Source organism: Odontomachus brunneus, unplaced genomic scaffold (genome assembly GCF_010583005.1).
Source record: "Odontomachus brunneus isolate Ranch 3 - 2012 unplaced genomic scaffold, Obru_v1 Obru_scaffold_011, whole genome shotgun sequence".
NCBI lineage: Eukaryota > Metazoa > Arthropoda > Insecta > Hymenoptera > Formicidae > Odontomachus > Odontomachus brunneus.
This window is the reverse complement of record NW_022639461.1, coordinates 276,558-299,212: the sequence shown is the minus strand read 5'-3', so window position 1 is coordinate 299,212 and position 22,655 is coordinate 276,558. Positions and strand designations below refer to the sequence as shown.

Here is a 22,655-nt window from a genome sequence, read left to right as displayed (position 1 = left end):
TAGGACAGGCTCTGTGTGTAAAAGAAATGGCTTACTTCTTAGCAACGATGAGTAAACAACTGATTTCGAGGCGAAGTAACATATACGTGTCGTTTGTTACTCCACCTCGAAATCAGCTGTTTACTCATCGTTGCTAAGAAGTAAGCCATTTCTTTTACACACAGAGCCTGTCCTATCGCTTCTTGTGAGCTCATTCGTTTATACATTTTAATTAATTACGGAATAAATATTGAGAAAATTTCAAAATGGTATATAACTTTTATGATTATTTTGACCCGTTCTACCCGTACACTGCGGTTGCGCAATCAGTTACCGGACACCCTGTATATATATAATATATATCATATATATATATATATATATATATATATATATATATATATATGATATATATATATATATATATATATATAGAGTGTCTGACGAACAGAAAAGAAGAATCTGTGTGCGGTAGCTAAATCTCGTTGTGACATGTAGAAGAGGCCGGGATTAAATACCTTATATTTTAGAATTTCGAAATTACAACTTCTCAAACAACTAATTGTGACTGACATAACAAAATTAATATTCTTCTATGTGTTAATACTCACCACATATGCCTACATATTGTTTCGTAAAGGTACAACGATGTAAACATCATTTCAATCGTTTCATTTCAGCTGCCAAATCCAAAATTACATTGCATAACCAAATATACATACATAATATCAAGGAATAAAGATTTCGTCGCTATAACGTTGCCAATCGTGTCTAGTCGCGCTAAGTAAGAATGATACTTTTTGCTGAACAAAAACGCGCACCTTTTTTCAGAGAATGCCGTCGCGTAAATCATAAATAAACGCACGCTTCGCCGCGGGAATTCAGAGATTTGTGAAAGACATTAAGATGAAACCGTGGGGGAAGCTTTCCTCGGTGCCGCGTAATCATGTCGGACAAATAGATCCTTAATCCTTAAATTACGAGTCGAGTCTCGAGCATTCCGCGTAAAGTGTGGCTCGTAATATTTTACCTCCTCATAAGGTCGATGAAAACAATAGGAGAACGGTCGGTACGAAAGAAAAACGCCAACTATGCTCAAAAGAGGAGTGATTTCTTCGCGAATGAAGATGTTGACGCGAAAGAGGAGATATCTGAGTAGCCGTTATTCATACGTAGTGACAACTATTAAATATATAAAACAGAATGTCTGTGTGTCCTTTATAAACTCCCAAATTCTTTGACCGACCAAATTTTGCACAGCTACTCTCTAAGACTTCTCGGAAAATATAAACTAAACCGTGAAATCTGGACAAACACCTCCTCCTCTTGGCTTTATCCCCTTGACATGATGTGATAACCCGAGCATCGCCGGGTGTGGTTTAAGCTAATAAAAAAGAGACACCTGAGCGATTTGTCTGAGGCGATTTCGTGACCATCTCGACGAGGTGTACGCGTGATATGCGCCATCGCGCTCCTCCCCGAGACATCATCACCTTCACGACTCCAAGATCAAAGAATACGAACAAGTGTTTTAATTGGACACGTGTGTCCCTCTTTAGAAAGTACAATATTGCGCGACACGAGCGATGCCGTTCGCGGGCGTGCGGAATAATATCAGGTAATCAGAGATAATAAATACCAGGTGATATCGGATTCGAACCTATGCCGACGGAAAGATATTCGATCCGTCCCGCGCGTCATCCAGCCTGCCGACAAGAATTCGTCGTACCGCATCGCGTCGGGCAGCACAAGTGTGACTTATCGGGGCTCTTCATATTTACACCCGAACTGAGTACACATGCACCGCCGCACACCTGTATCTATGAATATTCTCGGACTACCGCGCCCGAATTAGTTAGTCCCGCGCGCTCGCGGCTGTGCCACGATCGCCCGGCCGCTACGACGCTGCAAGAAACTATTCCAATACGGTGGAGGCCCGAGAGATAACGGATTTATGACTGATAGATAAAGATGCTCGCGTGGCAGCACGAGGTGCGCGGACGCGAAATCGAATATGCCCACAATAGAGGCACGACGGATACGCTGACGCCCACGTCTGAAAATTATTATTGTTATTATCATTATTATTATCGCTGCTGTTATTATTGCGCGAACTACGGACTTTTCAGTATGAGGTCGCCGGGGAAACGACATTTGCATCTGAATGCTCAAAAACGCAAGCCGCCATTTGCGCGTGCAACGGGACCGCGAGGTAATCGTTGGATTTAAAAATAAAAAAAAATCAGCGCCGCGTGCGTCTCAATCGTCACCTCCCTTTGAAGCGAGGGGGACTCGTATTTCGTATTGTGTAAAGTTGCGGAAGCTGGGGTGCGTCGACGTCGCGCGAGGACCGTAAGACGTTCAAACGAATGGAAAAAAAATTCCTTTTCCCGTCTAATTCAGCGGAAAATCGCGCGGAAGGGATCCGTTTGAAGGTTCGCGTCCGCACAGAAAAAGAGAGAGAAAGACAGGGAGGGAGGGAGGAAAAGAGAGCATTTTTTCTTCTATTATTAAAATAACAGACGTATCGATTTCGCGACGCGTGGCGATGCGCAATTACGGCGCATTTAAATCCATTACGCAGCCACGCGGCTTCCTACTATCAAATCGCGCGTATATTGTACTTCGGCGCGACGCCAAGTACTTTTGTGTCACGTAACACTTCGTTACAGCGAGTAGGCGTGCGCGCGCGTTACACGGCGTGCTAATTAACGCTACAAGTTGCTCTGTATTGCGTAAGAATACGAATTATGTCTCTCGCGTGGCCGTAACTAATACCGCAGTATAGAAAGAGAAAGAGAGAGAGAGAGAGAGAGAAAGAATTCTCCCACACGAAGAGAAAATGCGTCTCGTTATTTATCCCGTTTCCGTTATAAAAAAAATAGGTCGGGGATGAATTTGCATATTAAACCATAATAAATAAGTCAGATGGAAACTCTGAACACGAGTTGGAAATAAATGATGGAAGTTTACGCGGAGGCGGAAATGGATGGAATATTAGAGATTTCAATCAAACGCATTAAGGGGATAATGACTCTGACACGAGTAAAAATTAGGTAAAGTCTGGAAAGTTGTAAAAAGTTGTGAATCAGTAAGAGTATGAATATTTTGTTATATATGTCTATTAAATACACTTAACAATGTTTTAGTATAAAGAAGCTGAAAAAGAATTCGTTATAAAACTTTGATCGCGTTATTCTCGAAACAGAATTTTTTTTAATACAACCACAATAATTTAAGGGTTGTTTATTAACTTAGTGTTTGAGACGACATTTTTTTTATTGAAATTATCCGCTTACGGAAGTTTTTCAAATATCAAGACCGTTTTTTTTCTATTTATATTACAAACTTAAATTTTTCGGTAAAAGAATTGAATTTGATTTTTTATAACTTCCACTTTACGAAACATTATTTTTGCAAAATCTATTCCGTGAGCCGATAACTCTGGCAAATAAAAAACATGCACTCATACTGATTTCAGATCATTCTCCTGTTGAAGTCGGGATGATCACTGTTGAGCGTGATTCTTTTGCAAAACAGACTTGAAATGACGTTAACATTCACCATAAAATTTTTATACCAACATAATATCAAGTGTACTTAACAGACATAAACACAACAAAAAATGCGTATTCCTATTAATTTGCAATCGTCTATACAATTCCGCAAATTTATTACTCCTGTCAAAATCCTGTGATCCCTTAGTAAATTTTGAAATTGAAATTGTGTTTTCGCTTCCGTTTCCCATCGATCTACGCTTTTTGCACCCCCGATCGGAGAGCGTGTGTTCCCTCAACCGATCCGCGGCATCGTGCAGGATCGATCTTGAGGTAACAATTTATCATTAGCCACGCAGAAAAACCCGCCCAGTTATCGGTACAAATGATTCTTTTCATCGTCGCACAAAAACAACTGCACGCAATTACGTTAATGTGATCGTTTAAGGCGATCTCGCGGGACTTGATATCCGCGCGCGCACGCTTGTCGTCATCGTCGGCTGTAGAAATGCGGCTGGTGTTCTCCGCGATCTCGTTTATTCCCGATAAATCATTACTTATGCATTACCCGATCCACGTGCGCACACGAGTGTAGGCGGCGACACTATTCTGTTGTCATTCGCGGTTTCACCTCGCGGCTCGACTGCACCGACAAACGCGCGCACACACACACACACACACACACGCACACACACACACAACCTTTGTCAGGCTACAATTTTCCGCGAGGCGAGTTACGACATCGGAGAGACCGAGTAATTTGTCATATGACGTCACATAAGTACGCGCGCGTACATACCGAGCGTGGTTACGGTTTATAATGTCTCTGGTGAGTGTGTTGAGGAGTTCACCTTCACTTAACGCTTAAAATTGTACAAGACTTTAACGTGTAAAGTTTATCGCAGCCAAACACATTCGGAGCGAAAGTTTCATGCGATTTATCCGCACTGTTCGTGAAAAATTTCACACTGAATATCACAATTTTGCACATGTGTATAAGGTTGTAGTAGTGACAACATATTATATTATATAACCATTGTCTCAGTGCAACTTTGTGAAAAATAATATTCAAATAAAAAAATTGTTACTATAAATGTTATGTATTGTGTAACGCAGCGTAGAAAAAAGAACGATGTTTTGTAACCGTTTTTATGTAATTGGTCGATTGTAGGTCTGAAAAACGCTGTTTTATGCTTCGAGCAGCATTGTACTGGGAAAAATGACTTTTAGCATTAAAAAACGATCGCAAATTCGTGGGCTGATTACAACGGTCGATCTCACGGCGGTAATGGATCCCGCCCTGATAACCGTATCTGTTTCGTCGCAATAAACGACGAGACGTTTAGTCTCTCTCACTCAAGGCAGTTTCGCATCGTTCCATTTGCATCGGGATCACGTCGAGGCTGATTTATATATCGCCGCCGATCGTTATTCATATCGGGAGCGAGCGCGTGGTACATCGCGCGCGGTACAGAGTGCGCCTTAGAAACGCGCGGAATTCTCGCTGCGCGTCAACGGGCAGGCATGCGAAATCGATATACCGGCGATTCCGCGCCGCGTGTGAGTCGTGTGTGTCGCGTCGGATTAAATGTCGCGCGAACGTATTAATCCGCGTGCCATTGCGCTACGTGTTAACGATGACGGTCGCGCATGCGATCGTCGACCGTGCGAAAACGCCCGGGCCAAACGCGATTATGATTTATCGCGAGGAATCCCGTGTTATCGAGGAAATAAAACATCATTGCGAGCTAATATTTGCATCGTAAGATTAATCAGCCGCGCGACACCGGCGAAGGGCGCGTCCGCTTCTTTCTCTCTCCCCTTTCGTCAAGTGCGTCGTGAATTTTCGGCGCGATTTTTCACCAACAGAATTTCATCGCGAATTGCAGATCGCAGTTCCAAAGAGGGCTCAATTGTGCGTCTCGGCGCGAGCTGCTGAAATTCCTTCGTGAGCTTCTCGTCGTTTCAACGAGATCGACGAAAGTTTTGAGAATTCGCAGCGGGCGTGCCCGTAGAAATTTCCCAAAATTTTGCGGCATAAATTCCGATTAGTTTCCCAATTCAGAATCGCATGTTTGAGACATTACACCTCCAACTATACACAGAAAAATACATACTACATTCAGATAAATGTTACTCGTTTCGAGTATTTTATAAGTTTATATATCCGCTGATCTATCATCATAAGCATCAGATTTATTCAAAATACATTCTGAATACTAGCAACTTCAGCATTTCAATCAAGAATATTAAATCAAAACAAATATTCGGTTCACTTAACACATAAAATCGAAGCAACTTTTTCCTTCTATAAAGTTTTATGATCTTTTTGTGAATAAATTCTTCTTTTGAGTATACGATAATAAACTTTCCTCAAATTATAAGGTCAATATTAAGATTTTAAGACTATCAAGATCTCCTTTATTGAACTATTACTTAAAAGCTGGAAGACAAACTGAGTAGTCGCTTTTCTTGACAGTACGAGAACAATATATCTCTGTGTGCAGAAAATTATTCGAGTAATCGAGCTGGATTCTCAATTGGTTCTCGAGAAATTCTCTATGCAGGTCGTCGCGATCTTGGTGAAAGAGAGAAGAAGAAGAAAAAGAAGAGGAACCGTGGGAAAGCCCTATCGGACTTTTAAATAGGGGCGCCCGACTAAACGGCCGAACGAACGCTAATTGGGTTAATTGCGGAGGATTATTCTTTCGAGCCAGCGACGTCGCGCCTAATAATTAGACAGCAACCGGGAACGCGCGAGGGTCTGCACAGTTTACATCGTAATGAGCGCTTCCGGGACGCGTACGACGTATCCCACCCACCCGCCTGCAGCCATTGTAGTTCGAAGCCCCCTTCGCAACCCCGAACCCGCCACGGAAGGCTTCGCCGAAATTGCAAGCCCGCAAACATTGCGTAACGACTTTAATTATTCCGCAAGTTTCATAAATTATCGCGGTGTCAAGCAGGACTAATTGCTCCGACCTTTCGGCTAGGGCCCCATCATTCCCGATGCTCTCAGATGTTCCGCCCTCGTACGTTGCATGCTGCGGTGTTAGGCGGATTAACCCTTTGAGTCGTAGTGAGGCGCTTGCGTTCTAACTTAGTTTGTCTTCATTTTTAGTGATTTTAACTAACTCATCGGTAAACACAGGCATTTATCATATTTTTCTTTAACGTTTTCTGTTATACTTATTATTTACAATAAACTGTTATAACATTGATGACACGTTTGCTGCAAATTTCTTGCAAAAAACGAAAATATTTTTTTTTTCATATTGAGGATATGTCGTGGGTACTTGTAGATAATATTGAAAGTGAGATTGCTAATTTGGAACACTTATGGTTGCCATATCAGACATATAATTTCGAATTTTAATTTTCCGTTCTCAAATTCGTAATCAGCGACTCCGGAATCTTTCATATGCCAAATTTGAAGAGGCTTCACCGAGAAATAAAATGTATGGCTCAAAGATTAGCTTAACAGCACCAAGAGGCGCTGTAAGACACACGCGCGCGCTGTGCTCGCCGGCTCTTCTCCAGATTCGTTTCAAGGAAATTCGTTAATTTCTCCCATGATTGTTATGTATACGGAGGGAATGCGTACAATATCCCTTTTTCTCGGACTCGAAGAAACCGTCACGACGGAAAATCGCGTATTCCCGTGTTAACTGCACGCGCTCTCGCAACTATCAGCCCACAAATAGCGGAACCCAGCCGGCAAGAAAGCAAATACCGGCAAAAATGAGAAATATTTACGCAACGCGCACGCCCAACATGCCGTGTTTGCCCGAATCAAATAGCACGCGGTCGTGGTGAGACGGAGAGTAACTGTTTCGCGGCCGCGGAGTTGCTGCACGTACATGAGCCGCCGCATGCCAGATTAATTATAATAACCGACGAATTTCGCCGAGAATCCGCATTTCTCCCTCTTGCGCTTCCGAATAGCGAGGAGGTGATAATAATAATAATATTACCGTGGCGAAACGCGAACGGCGATACTCGATCGATCAACGATATTTCGATGCGTTTCAAGACTCTATTTAATCACATTAAAAAAATTACTTTTGTATTTGGAACTAAAATATTCGGTGCATACGATTTGGTCTGCATTACCACGTTTTTCACTTGTGTCAAATAGAATGTATTAATAAAAAAACAATACGCACAAGAGGCAATTTTTTGTTGCAATTACCGGACATTTGATTGGCCCCATTTTAGTCAAATTTTATCCCGGTGTGTACCAAGTTTTCGTTTCGACAACACAATATTCTTTTCAGTAGTCATTTAAAATGACTGCGCGATTTCCCCAATGCAAGTTTTTTTTCCTTTTTTAATAAGCATTTCTAGATTTCTTTTCTCTTCATTTTCTTTGAAGAACTTTGAAAAATAGATTACATATAATTTTCAAGAATATACACAAAAAACATTTGGTTGGATTAATCAAATATCTGGTAAAATACACAGAATTTACGATTGAAACTACCACAGAATTCTGTTCAAGTTAATAAGATTTCTGTTTAACTAGAACTTGCAATTGTTCAGGTTAAGCAGAAACCTAAGCTGACTTCAACCAGACTTATTCATATCTCAATATGAGATCTCAATATGAGATATGAATAAGTTCCATTCAACCAAACCTTTTTTTCCGTGTACCAATTTTTATTTGCTATGAATTGAAAGAAGGTACAATAGTTTAAGTAAATCAAGAGAAATTTAATATCATACCACAAAACTTTCCCGGCCATATCACTTGAGGGGTCAACATTTTTCGAAGGGGGAGACTCGCGGGAACTCGCAAATCCCCCGAAATCCGGTTTACGGATTTCGGTCGACGAAGAATATCGGTCGTTTGCACGCTTGAACGAGCCAGTCGATGGAGCGCGGGATTTGCCTGTAATTAAACGGTTCTCGACGAATTCTCGTGGCGAAGCCTCGCGCTTGCTCGCCCACCTGCTCGTCCTCATCGACCGACGACCCCACGCCGCAGGTGAAACTTTATCCTGCGCGAGCGATCAAATTAAGGGAACAACCTGAAGACTCGAAGCACACCACGAAGAATCACGACTAATCTTCTGTTGGACGCGTGGCAAAGCCATTAAACGCGCGTTACTTATACGTGGTCACGAAGAGATATTCTAAGATTACGTGGGCGGTGCCGATGCGTCAGCAAATCTAAGCAAAACCTAGCCAAATCTTGCATCTGTTTACTGGATAATCAGTTTATTTTAATTAAAATAGAAATTTAAATTTAGAAATTTAGAAATTTAAATTTAGAACATCACTTAGAATACTGGCAGCAGGTATATCTTAAAATCGTACACTGCGCAACATTAAAACAGTCGGTGCGCGTGGGGAGAATGTTCGAGCCGATTTGAAATAAGTCGTTCTTACCGGACGACGCATTAGTCTCGTCGCTTTGGAATTCTGTAAATATAACCGAAGAGAACGTCAGTGACAGAGCGACGGCGACAGCGACGGCGAAGTCCATTTTGACACGTCCGCATTACTCGCGCGCCTATTTCAAGGAGAAGACACTTTAGCGGCGAAATATTATTAGGGGTTGGAATCTGCGTGTCGGCGAAATTTCGAAACTGCCGGATATGCGACAATCTGGCGTCGCGACCCGATGTCGCACGTAGGCGCAGCACGACGTCGCGGTCTTCGACGTTAGCAACCTCGAAGGTCGTTGAAAAATACGCAGAATGCCGAAACGTGTCTCGCGGCCGTTGTTTCTTATTGGACATATAACGTCGCGCGCGTTCCGCCATTTACGTCGCCGATACGTCTGGCTGCCAGTTCAAAAGCCCGACAATATTGTGATATCGACATGTCGCGTTTCAAAACTGTCAAGAAATCCTGGCGATGCAACACACGCAGCGAATACATGTCCGCTCGTTCGCGACGATCGCAAAGCACGTCCGATCGATCTGCACGCTCGACGACACTTTATACGTTTCTGTCGTAATGAGCAAGGCTAAATAGTCTGCACTGAAAGTTACTATTTTTGTATCTGGAACTAAAATATTTGGTGCATAGGGGAGCTAGATGTCCTATATTTTAGAATTTTATATTAGTTCCAGAATTTCTACCAGAAGTCTTCACATAGTTCTCCTGCCGGCCACATGTAATATGTGCAATAAACGAATATTAAATAATCCGATAGAAGGATTAAAAGGAGTAAATATAGCAACAAACATTCATCTTTCGTGATCTCTTTCTTATTATTTTGTATTGACGTTTTAATAGAAATTTTAATAGAATTTTTTGATACTCGGAAGGAGAAAGAGAAGAAAGGAGCAATATAATAGAAGCAAGATAAAAACGTAGTGCTTATAACATTGATAAAAGAATTTGATACAATAACGAAAATTATTCAGGCGACAAATCTGAAAGAAAGAGGATTATTGGAGACACAAATCTTATATAGGCCGGTGTTTGTAAATTATTTATGATCTTTGTGTGATCGAGAGTAAAATTAATTCTGAAATAAGTTCAGTTTTAACATGGAGAAAACGGCACTAAATAACTTTTTATATGCCGTAAAACAATAACCTGTGTAAGTGTTATTACTCGAGATGTGTTCCATTAGTTTTTCAAGTTTGATGAAATTTTCAAGTAAAGAGTTCATGTAAAGCCTAAATTTCTGACATAAAAGGAGTAGGGAATGTTGTACGCAAAGATAACAAGAAAACTTGAAGTTACCTGTGTAAGCAGCCGGGGAATGAATGAGAAATCGCGAAATGTTTTACGGCTGAATCGCGCATCGATGAGAAAGTTTGACCTGCGGTTCCGCAGGAAACTTTTTCAGTCTGCGTATGGCGAGCAATCGGTCTCGCTTTTCATGTAATCCCCGAGTCTCCGTCAAAACTTACAAACTTGAACGGAATAACAGACAAATTATTGGTCCGTCAAGAAATGGCCAAGAAACTCTGACTGTTTCTGCCTCCTCGTCATTTGTGTCCCTCAGTTTCGGCACGAAATGAGCACAAACTTCCCCATTATGAAAATTTCTCCTTGATGAAACAGCTCTTGAACGTCGTAATCCACGAAAGTACGACAATTTGCGTTGATCGCAACCGTGCGGGGCAAATGCGACATTCGAGATATTTGCAACATCTTCATAATTTCCGAAAGTGTACGCGCGCTTCGAGGTAACAGTAAACGAGTCATCCAACGTCATCATTAAACCTGCAAAAAAAGTTCATCTCCTGACCTCGTATCACATCCAATGACGTTGAAACGCGCTTGAGTCGGAAACTTGACGACGCCATGAAACGCGGTAGAATGAGCATTTCCGGGGAGCGTTTCGCGCTTCCTCGACTAATCGGCGTTTTTCCGCCGGTAAAGCGTGCGAATCCCTTGGCAAGGATATTGGTGTCGGATATTCAACGAGACGTCCGCAAGCGTGAATTTTTCAAACTGGAAAGATCAGAACATTTCGTCGTACATAGCGGAGACACAAAAAGTACGACGGAATAAACTCCCAGAGAGAGATTATGACAAAACGATACTTTCTTTGGGAATGTTTTGAAAAAGCATTTAAACGTACTTTTATTCGCAAATAACTTATTCATTAATAAAAATTCTTTTCATCTAAGTCACAAAGAAAGGGAGAGAGAGAGAGAGAGAGAGAGAGAGAGAGAGAGAGAGAGAGAGAGAAAATCAGATCAACCGCTTAATTTCATCCCGACATCGAAATCGACTGTAAGACACGCCAAGTCTGTTCGGCTAGGTTAATGCAAAGGGTAGCAGATGGCAAGACATCGGCAGTGACCTCTTGGCGTAGCAAAACCCATGTAACCGCGCACGAGTGCGCGGGCAAGACGAGAATTGTCTGGAAAATCGCCAACGCGCGTTTATTGTCGTAAATTATCGTATAAAAACGCGCGCGTGCAGCAACGAGTACGCCGGCTACACGGAGAAAATACTAAGGATATTTAAAAATCATAATTTTTGAGTTGAATTACTTTTGCGTAACTATAGCAAATTGCGCAAATGTGGTATAACGACATTTAGATTTTCGTGATGGCACACGTCGTGAAAGAGACATCGCGCCGAGAATAAAATTATCGAAACGTATGATTATCGATAACCTTTTGATTGCGACTCCCGGGATTTATCGCAACGGCCTTTATCGTAACGGGACGCGAGATAAACAACCGTTGTGTATCGCTCGTCGGGGCGAAATAAGCGGATAATAATACGAAAGAGAAAAAAAAAACCTAAAAAAATTTCTACGATGTTGGGAGAGAAAATATGAAACACGACACCGCAGCTTCACGCTGAGCGAGACAAATAGTCGGCGGGAGCGAGTGCGGGAACGAGAAGTACAGAAAAAGAAGAAAAAAATAATGGAAAAAAGAAACATGTGCAAGAGAATGAGAGTGCGCAGGAGAGAGATGGGGGTCAACGGGAGGAAGTGTCCCGGAATTTGCGAGCCAATTTGCAAAGGCAAGTTTGTGGTTTGAATTCTCGTTAATTACCTCGCGTCCCGCTTCCCTTTACAGCGAGATGTGTTCCCGCCGCTTCTTAAACGTATCCGTAAGATGGATCCTGAGCAGTGCAACTTTCTATTAATTAGGCAACCGAGGCAGACGTAAGGGAGAACCCACACCTCGGCGGAAAAGTAAGAAACAGAAAAGCAGAAGCCAATTAAAACTCGCGCCAGCGGAAAAAAGCGGAAATTGTCGGCTACTCCCCGACCACCAGCGCGAATTCTGAATTGGTATTCAGAATTCCCTTTCTGCTTTCTGCTTTTCCGCCGAGGTATGAATTCTCCCTAAGAGTACGTTGCACAATATATAATGTATGTGTGTATAACGGCAAAGGGGCCGAGAAAATCGTTCATTGATCCACTTGATCGTTAATCGCTCTTATCCGCCGTAACGTGAACGAATGGCGTTACCGACGAGCGCCGCTAACTGCTGGAGCACGCTGGAAATTACACGACGGTAATGATATCGACGATTCGCCGTTGATAGAATACACATTTATTCAGAGAATGAAAGAGGGAGAGAGAAAGAAAGTTTCTTCCTTTCTCTCTCGCGCGCACGCGTGTGTATAAAGAACCGGTTCCAGGGTCACGAATTGCGCGGCGCGGCAATTCCGTTCCCGATGTTCTGTCATCACTTATCACACACTTAGTCGCGCATCACTGACACCGCGGTCATAATCAGATGCGTTTTAGCGCCAAACTGTGCGGAAAGACGCGTATTTGAGACGTGTTTGCGCGATTAGTGCGATGACAATGTGTTACACGGTCCGCGTTGCTCCTCAAGATTCTATTTGCTCCGGTAAATGCGCGAGATCGCGCGTTAAAATATCAAGAAATACCCGCGAAGGGAGATCTCGATTTGAGCCGACTATTTCTATGTTTTTACACATGATGTTCCCTACTCCACCGAAAGAATGTCTTCGCATCAGAAGTCGTCGCTCACGCCAGCTCACGCGAAATTATGTAAATGCGCGTGCTCTTAGGTGGAACAAAAATTCATAATAACATCACAATGATGTCAAAATGAGGAGAAGATGACTTAAAAAAAAACTCCATTCTCAATCACGACTCGATCGTTTCCTCGTCATTTCGACATCGTCGCGATTTTCTGTTCCACTTGGGCCTCTCCTAATCGCTAGCTGCTCGAAATTCGCGACGGCGGGATACAACGTGCTGCGATTATACTAAAACGCGCGCTTTCAAGGATCAAGGGACTGCCTAATATGCATGCAGCAGGCATCCAGCGGGAGATCTGCCGGTGGACTTAGTCTTATCCTGTCTCGATCCTCTCTCCACGATGACTTCCCATCCGCTCTTGAGATATGAGGGATTGTCCGATCACCCGGCAAATCAGATTTAATCTGTGCTCTGCATTCAGTACAGGCCGAAAGTACGAAAAATTACTCGACAGCTCACGTGGCGTTTTCTCATTAGCTAGTCTCTCGTGTCGCAGTATCACGTTTTTCGATACAGGATAAATTACACCGATTATTGGCATTCCTCTGATACTTCCATCAACGTTGATTAAACCTTAACTCGAGTTTACTTTCTTCAGACTAAATCTTAAACTCGAATTATAGGGCTCTTAAGTATACGCCGCGGAACTCTTGATTGATAACGTCAGAAGCGAAGTTCCTCCCTACAATGGTGGCTTCTCTCACTCATTCACTCACTCACTTCTTCCTCCCTACAAATGGTGAGTACAGTCCTAACTCTGACTTGAGGAGTTCTAAGTTAATCAAACAAGATTTCTCGTTAACAGAACCTTGCAATCGTTCAAGTTGAATCAGAATTGCGGTTGAACTTACCAACATTCTGTTCAAGTCAATAAGATTCTTGTCACAAATTCTTGTTAACTTCAAGTTCCTGCAGTCAAAGTTAGGACAAAACATGATAATTCCTGATTGGTCTATATCCTGCCTGCCATTTTTAGGGATAATATCAATGGGAGTAAGAGAGAAACTCTAGTAGGAGTGAGACAAAAGCTGCAAGACGATCTAATCTTTGAAGTGACCAGATTCTATCCCCGGCAAAGGCGTAAATTCGAAGAAATAAATGTACCTCCTGCGGAACGTCACGTACCAACCCTTAGATGCTCACAATATTGAGGAACTCGCGCAAACTCTCGGTACGACGATCGCATGAATTCTTACAGTTTGTCGCTCGCGTCAAATTTGAACTTTCCGTCGTTTCTCCAGGGTGCGCGAGAACTCACTTCCCGCTACGGGCCAGGGAGAAATTCCGGCGAGGAGGTCGAGCGACTTATCGCCTCGCCAAAGCGTCGCGTTCTCGGAGACTTCGCGCGTTTAAGCGCACTCGTGCGCCGCGTAGAGTCACGTGTCACAAAAGAAGTCCTCCGGCGAGCTCCTCATACCGGGTAACGCTCTCTCGACAACTGTCGCCCCGGTGGGTTTGCGATATTCTCGTGCTCTTCTGCCGAGTCTCGTCGGGCGCGAGGTTCTCGCTTGAGTCGGTCGTATTGGAACTCTCAGGACGGCGTTCGTCGCCGAAGGACCGCGATTCTTCCGCTGCGCACACAGATCGCCGCTACGACTGATGCGAGAATCGGAGACCTCCCTGGCTTCTTGGCGCTTCTCGTTCGATAATTCTTCCTCGGTTAAACACGTGGACGTGCGGGACTCCAAAACATCTCTCGAGAACGTCTGGTTGGCTCCTTTCGACGGCGATCGCGCCCTCCCAGATCTCGTTCGCACCACCTGATGACTCAATCTCAACCTCGACTCGTCATCGATACACCCTGAGGTCGCGAAATTCGGATACAGAGCTCTCCACGATTTCGGTGAACCGTCGGTGAGGACGGCAGGAGTGATTTTCCACGTCGCGGCTGGTGGATGAAGACGCTGCGTTCTCGTGGATTTCAGCGGAATTACTCGATCCTCCTTGTTTTCGCGAAGTTCCTTCGATAGATCCTCCGCGCCCAATTGAGAGTCGAACTTTCGAGGATGAGAGTCGCGGCCCGGACGACTCGTGACGTTGTTCTTCTCGTCGACGACAACGGCAGTAACGGGAGACTTCGCGACCTCTGGCACTTCCTGCCGCACTTGTTGCACGAAGACGCCGGACACGGCGGCGAGCAAAACGTCGCTCGTCGACGACGACGATCCCGAGATGGGACTGACCGCTCTGCTGGTGAAACGCTTCCTCTCGACGATGGCACAGTATTCCGTGTTTACGCTGACGACGCGAATCTGGGAAGCGGAGGCCGCGCGCGGTATTTGGCGATCGGAGCCTGCGGCGCGATCGATACACCACAAATTGATCGGCCGAGAGGAGGAGGAGACCCGGCCGTCGTCTTCGGTGACGCGCTCGGTCTGAGTGCTCTTGTGGCCGGCACCGCGAATAGTCACCTGAGTCGCCACGGAATTCCGTGCGTGCACAGGAACGTGTCCGATCGACCGTTTGTTCGTCGGCTCTCCGCCGAGATTGCCGCAGTCGCCGTTGATCACCTGCACGACAGTGGACTCGGACGTATAATTTGAGCGACAAGTCGTGCGCGAGGTGTTCCACCGGTGCAGCTGAGCGTGGCAACAACCACTGGACGCCGAAGACCGCCGTCCCCAGAGCTCGGGCGAGCAGCCATTCGGGCTGTCGGGCAGCCGCGAATTCCCGATACCGCGGTATATGCGCGATTCCCGTTCGCTCTCGCAGAGCAAGCTCGGCCGGCTGATGTGGACCTTGTTATGAGCGGACCAAGTCTTCCACGCGAACATATCCCGCTCGATCGTCGCGAGGGATTTACGATTGAAAGTGTCATAGGGAGCGCGTCCGTCGCGCGGCTCGTCGAGGACGCCTGGGCGACTCGAGCCGTCCAGGCAGCTGATACGAGGTTCTCCCGAAGCGAGCTTATCGACCACAGAGAAAGTGGACGACCGCGAGGTCATCTTACCGACGAAACCGAATTGATTCTCGAGGCTGCAGCTTGTCGTGGCCGGTCGCGACGTCCCAGCGAGATCGGACAAGCCACCGAACACGCTCGACGACAGAATGGATCGGTCGGAAAGGTCGAGTCGCTGGTCTGAACGGCGGCACAGATCGAAGTTGGAGCCGTTCAGACCCAAAGCGCGAACCTTGCCGACGATCTCGCTCAATTGGTAGCGCAACGGGCCCACCTCGTGATCGAGCTTCAGCAGAGCGCTCACGTCGCTGAACACTCGTCGCCGACCTCTTTCGAGTCTAACGGAGTCGCCCGGTGTGGCAGGAGGATTCGGCGGAATGTAAACCGAATTGACGGGGGAGCACGGATTCTTGGCATCGTTCGCGAGATCGCCCTCGTTTGTCGAATTGGCAGCGGCCTTCTCGTTGACGCACTTCGGATTCGTGCCCCGACGGGAATTCCGGTCGCGATGCTTGCTTCTCATCCCGCGAAGCGTCACTCGCGCCACGAGCTCCTTCGACCTCTCGTCATCAATCACCGTAGACGTCGCGTCCTACGGAGAACAAAGCCCACCATGATCGGAGAAAGAACCAATCCTTCTACAACTCCGCTCCTGCGTGCTTCCTACTCTCTCCTTTAATCTATTTTGATTTAATATGATACACGAAAAAGAGAGAATTAGTTGAATTGATCAGATTTCAAAGTGTACCGGACTGTTTGATGAGATATGAATTGATATGATACGAAATAAGATATATAATTTTTAGTTGAAATAACCAGACAAATTTGATCATAAGTGTTTGGTTAAAGTAATCAGTTTGGTTACTTTAATGGAACTAAACAAAATTATATTCACAATTCTTATTAAAAATTTTATCACTTTTTTCTAACTAAAAATTATTTCTTAAAAAGTTGGTGTATTTATTTTCAACCAGTATTGAATGCCAGGAATATGTGATTATAATGACCAGAAATTCTGTTTAATTCAACCAACAGTTCAACTAAACATGTCATGTTTGTCTAGATCCAACTATGATAGTTTTTTTTCCGTGTACCTATACTCCGTATGAAAATATCGTCAAACAATGGAACTAAAATCTAGAATTTAATTGCATCTCGTGAATTTAATTGCAACAGACGAGATTGCTCATCAAAGCAAAAGATAATTAGAAAAATCTACGTGATTATTGAGTCAAGAAGATTTATTCCATGCCAAATCAAGAAAAGAATTTACGTCAAGATTTATATCGCCGCTGATCAATTCTATTGGTGTAACAGCAATTTCCTCCATATATTGTCAATATAAAAATTATGTTTTTATGCAGGAACAAATTGTCAATCGGCACGATGGGATTCATAGAGAGTTAATCGAACGTTATCGCGATAAGTGGTTCGACGAATTTTCGCACGACTGTTCCTTTTCACGCTCGAATTTCACGGGGGGTAGGAGTCGGATATCCGACAGTAAAGAATATCCACGGACGTACCCGAAGCACAGGCATCTGCTTCTCAAGTGCTCCCGCTTCGTATTGTTCGCCTTGAAAGTTGACGGTCGAGCCGGTTGTCACAGAGACCATCGACGATTTCTTTTTGCGCGTGATCGACGCTTCGGATATCAACGCGTCGTCCGTTGCTTTCATAGTGGCGGCGTCACCCGGAGCTTCGCTGTGTTTGAGGATCGACAGGGGCTTGGCCAAACTCTGGGATACCGGAGCGAGACTACGTGCAGACGCGGTTCGCCGGGTCAATCTGTTTTCCACGAGTTCGGGCAACGAATCGGGGATAACTTCTCGCTTTATCGGCGACCCGTCGCTATCGAGCGCGGCGAGTTTCCTCGAGGAAGTGCTTTTCTTCTCGGAGTAACCGCAAAGCGATTCTTTCGACGCTCCGTGGATCTCGTTGTAGCTCAATTTCGAGAGGATCGGGCCTTCGCTAGACGTCTCGTAATCTCCCTCTGCGTTAAAGGAGACAATGGGCGAAGATCACGGGATTACTGCGAACGACGCGCCTCGGGCGTAAAATATATACCCCAACTTAGATTACTAACTTATTACCAACTGACTAACTTAGATTACATACGCAGTCACACTTGCGCTTGAGTTAAATCGTCCGCTTAAATCGCATTGCTTGCAAACGCGAAATACAGTTCCTGAGTGAGAATCATTATCGAACACTATATGCGATTCTACGTATAGGGAAAGAACGTTCCTCTTCGTACAAATTCTTTTCAATTTTACTAAATTCTTAGTAGTGCAGGAATATATGGACTGTCAGAAAAAAATAACCATTATTTGTTCACCAGGTTCGGGGAAAGTTGCAGAAATTGGGATTTTCGGAAAGAAAATTTCAGTTCGTGTAACTGAATGGAAACCAGACGAAAAACTTACTGATAAGAAATAATGCTGTGTTACTGTGACTGAAAACATTCATCTGAATATTCAGCTGAACATTAAAACTCTATGGAGGTAACTAAGCAGAATTAGCTGAGCAGAAAGCTCCTACAGGAGTTTTTCTGTTGCTACAATCGAGTCTTTCATGCCCAGATAACAGAAATTCAGTTACACTGACCGAGTTGTTTCTTCCGTGTAACTACCCCAGACGAATCGTTAATGAACGTGTAGTTAACGAGTGAACCAACACGAAAGAAAGAAGAAGCAATTAACCGCCATTAACTGTTGGGAGAGATGAAACATTCCATCGATAAAATCGCGAGATTTTCAAGAGGAAGAAATATTTGCACCAAAGCACAGTGAAACAATAAAACCAACAAAAAAAGGACGGCCCTCTTTTTCTCGGCAACTTTAATTAAAAAGTTCGGCGCAGCAATGATCCGACTTTTTAAGAACACGGGGGCAATTAACCTAAATTTAATATAACAAATTTTTCCGAATTTAAGATCAGCGAAGGAGAAAATTCTGCCTGGGGAAGGAGATCGGGGGATGTTGTGTTTTCTAATTATTATTTTTAATTATTGCTAGAGGCGAGGGTTAAAGTTCACGAAACCAACCGTCCGTTTCGGACATGAAAGCGGTCGCGACGGAACTCGTCACCGACCGGAGCGAGCTTCCCCAGTCGTCCGTTTCGTTCGGCTCGTCCTGCATCGTCTCGACGAGAACAGGTGACACGAACGGGACGGCAGAGGCTCTAGGATGTCCGCGACGATCCGAGCAGCCGTCGGTCCTTGCGTTGCGCAACATTGTTACCGGCAGGTTAGACCGTTCGGCATCCCGACGAGCTCCGCTTTCTCGTGGACGTGTGATCGCCAGCAACGAACGTGGCGTGACGTACTTCGATATTGGTACGGCACATAATTCCGCGAGACCGATGTGTCGGCCAAAGTTGCCGAAGGAAGCTGAACGTGCGCACGTTAGCCCGTGACAAACGAGATGACAACACGATCAACGTAAGAGAGAGGGAGAGAGAGAGAGAGGCGAAACGATAGTCGGCTAACGACCGGTCAGTGCGCTCTCGTGTCTCCAACCGTTTCATTTGCACACGACCTCCAGACCTCGAAATTTTAGTCCCACTTTCGACCTTTGCCCTTTCCCTAACATCTATATATTCCGGAGGATCAGCGTGTGTACAATACACATGGAAATTGAAGTTCTATGCTGAGAGGAAAAAATGGTTGGTCTAACGAAAATTATAGTAGTTATTTTTTATCTCAACTTCATTCTTTAAAGTAAAGTAATAATAGTAACACTTGAGGTTATTATCGCCAACAATATAGTGTGATTTAATAAAAAAAAATAGTTTTCTTAGCCATAATTTATAGTAATTATTTTTTCGTATGGCTATATAATATACCAAACATTTTTTCTCAGTGCGCTTCTAAATGACAGAAAACGCACAAAATGCCACTTAGAGTTTCTAAAGAGGATCTCTCGACAAAGTTAGTAGGTTAAATAGAATCAAAGGTAATACAAGTTTTAGGATATTAAAGTAGACATTAATTGGAATATTAAAGTCTATATAAAGTAGTATCAAAATTTCGATTCGGATATGTTTAATACAGATGGAAACTAAAAGTCCTAAATGGCAGTTTTCTAAAAAACAGTCCTTAGCATCTCTAAATGGCAGAAAACACAAAATGCTACTTGTAGGTTCTAAAAAGGACCTCTCGACGAAGTTATCAGGTCAAAAGAGATTGATGAAGACTTCAGAGCGTCAAGTGTTTTACAGAATGTTGAGATCGAAAGTAGGATCAAACTTTCAGTTTTTTTTGAAAAAAGAATTTCTTTTTACACACACAGTGTACCTTTTATCCGCATTTTGTTGAAACGTTTAATGTCTCAAACGCATGATTATTGCCGAGATATATCCTCTCGGTCGTGTGAATCGCCGGGCTGCATCTTCTAATCTTACGCCGCGAATGCAATAGAACGACAGAAAACAGCGGGAAAGAGCAAACGCACTCTCGGGATCGCATTTTTTCACGAGAGCACGGTCGATTTCGGCACGCGCATCTGTCGCGCGTGCATTTACGAGAAAATGTAAACCTGGCGGATTTTAAATTTTGGACTTTAGTTTTCCGTCGCGGCCTGATACTACCAATGCTCTTCTGAATTGTCCGAATTAACGAAATCAAATTGTAACACGGCGAAAGCCGCATGCAGCACGCCCGTGCGTGCGTGCGTGCGCGCGCGCGCGTGTGTGTGTGTGTGTGTGTGTGTATATACCGCGGTTACGTGCAACAAAGCGAGATGAACATTCCAGCGGCAGGCTTCGGAAATTGTCGCAATAAATTCGTCGGCCGGCGATGAAGAGTTTGGTATTTTGCATGTGACGCAAGCGATGTCACTCCGCTGATTTGAAAATAAAGGAGAACGCTACGTGAGACACTTCCTCTCCCTTCCTCACCTCCTCTCCGAAATGTAACAACGCTAAACTGTTCCAATTTCTAGGATATATTATAGCGTTACGCCGTCCGCAGAGAAAAGAACCATTCTGGCACCGCGGAATGATATAACCAAATCGTCGCTGTTTTACATAGTGCGATTTGCATATGTGATTATTTATGAGGTCACTAAACGACGTCAAAACGCCACAACTGTAATTGGAAATTGGTACATCGTGAAGCAAGAAGGAAGAGAGAGAGAGAGAGAGAGAGAGAGAGAGAGAAAGAAAAATCGAAGTAGGATAAATAAATATATTATCGGGAGAAACTCCACCGCGCATAAAGTTGCAATAAATTTTCAACATCGATGTGAATTATATGCACGGCAAGAGAGCGGGAGGAACCCCAGAGTGAATGAGAAAAGTATGTTACTCCTTTAAGTACCGTTTTCGACGCGTGAGAAAAAGAGAGAGGGAGAAGGGAGAGAGCGGAAAAGAGGGAGAGGAGGTGCGTTAAGTAACCTTACTGATTACATCCACGAAATATGGGCGAGCGACTTTTGGACGATTGCCCGGCTCTCGGTACATGAGGATTCGGCGAAAGTGTAAGATCGCCGCGTCGACGCGTACTAACTCGGCTCGCCGCGATGCTTCTCATAAAACAGCCGAATTGTCCGTGAAAGCGCACGGATCGGCGCGCTCGTGCAGCTGAGCCCGATGAAACGGTATTGCGTAATGCATGCTAATACGGAGCGGAATTGTAATTTATGTAATAAATTACGCGGGAGGAGGCGCATAGCAGTCGATTGATGAATAAAACCACATGTTGAAGATTAGATAATTTATAATGTAGCTGAAGTCAAGGTTATACTCGCGTAATGTATTCCGCCGATTTCGATACGTTCGCGCGAGATCTTTCGCAGTCGCGCGGGATGTGCTGCGGATTTTTCGCAGAAACAAGTTCCGCAACTCTTTCATAACTTTGTATATACACACACGCGCGCGCGCGCGCGCACGCACGCACGCACGCACGCACGCACGCACGCACGCACGCACGCACGCACGCACGCACGCACGCACGCACGCACGCACGCACGCACGCACGCACACACATATGCGTTTTCGTGTAGCGTGTTCGCTGTTTGCGGAATCGGCGGTTGTTCCTGACGGACGTATTACGACACACGCCGTCAGACCTGTAAATATTCCGTTTCTCGCTCGCGCGACACGACGATTCACTCCTTCCGAACGGCGCATCCGAAGTTGGGCGCCACCATGATCGTTGCGAATCCCGAATCTGTCGTACAGCAGGAGAAAGGTTTAATAAAATAAACTGATAAGGAAAGAACCAAACATCTTTTGATTAAAGGAAACAAAAATTTCTGCAATTGTTATGAATCAAATTCAATTCTACACACGGAGAAAAAAAATTGAAACTGACATGACGAGATGAACAAACCAAACGCGTTTCGATTGAAGAAAACAAAGTTTCTTACACTGAGAAAAAAAATTTGAAAATTTATTTATAAGATATAAAGTTTACTTTTGTGAAATAAAGTTTATTTCTGTGAAATAAACTTTTATATCATAAATAAATTTCCGAGTATTTCTTTCTGCATATGGAGGAAAAAGATTGGTGGAATAAATGTGGCATAGAACACGAATCAAGTACCTTTTGTTAAAAAAACAGAATTTCTAATTCTTAGAATTAAATGAAATTCATAAAAATCAGGAATCCTGTTTTCTTGGACCAAAAGGTCGGTTTGCTGCCATGTTACTTCAACCAAACTTTTTTCTCTGTATGTGGGCATTTTTCTACGAGCGGCTAGTACTCGATATCGATCGATGATACTCCTCGCGCCGAAAAGAACCCGCCGCATTTTGCATTGCATTTGATCCCGCAATCCCTTTCTCTCGCATGACATAGTACACTGCCGTATGTCACTTTGGGCTC

The 22,655-nt window shown here is 44.2% G+C and overlaps 2 protein-coding genes across 3 annotated transcripts in view; both read right to left on the bottom strand.

Moving 5' to 3' along the window:
* The window catches only part of LOC116840694 (cAMP-specific 3',5'-cyclic phosphodiesterase), a 474,033-nt gene that overhangs the window by 297,945 nt on the left and 153,433 nt on the right, over positions 1-22,655 (bottom strand). The gene's annotated exons all lie outside the window — the stretch shown is intronic.
* Positions 11,094-18,272, bottom strand: LOC116840696. Its single transcript, XM_032807772.1, has 2 exons — positions 17,945-18,272; positions 11,094-17,858 (listed from the first exon to the last, which is right to left on the bottom strand). The coding sequence occupies exon 2, from the start codon at positions 16,347-16,349 to the stop codon at positions 14,304-14,306; it is 2,046 nt and encodes a 681-aa protein (XP_032663663.1). The 5' UTR covers positions 16,350-17,858; positions 17,945-18,272; the 3' UTR covers positions 11,094-14,303.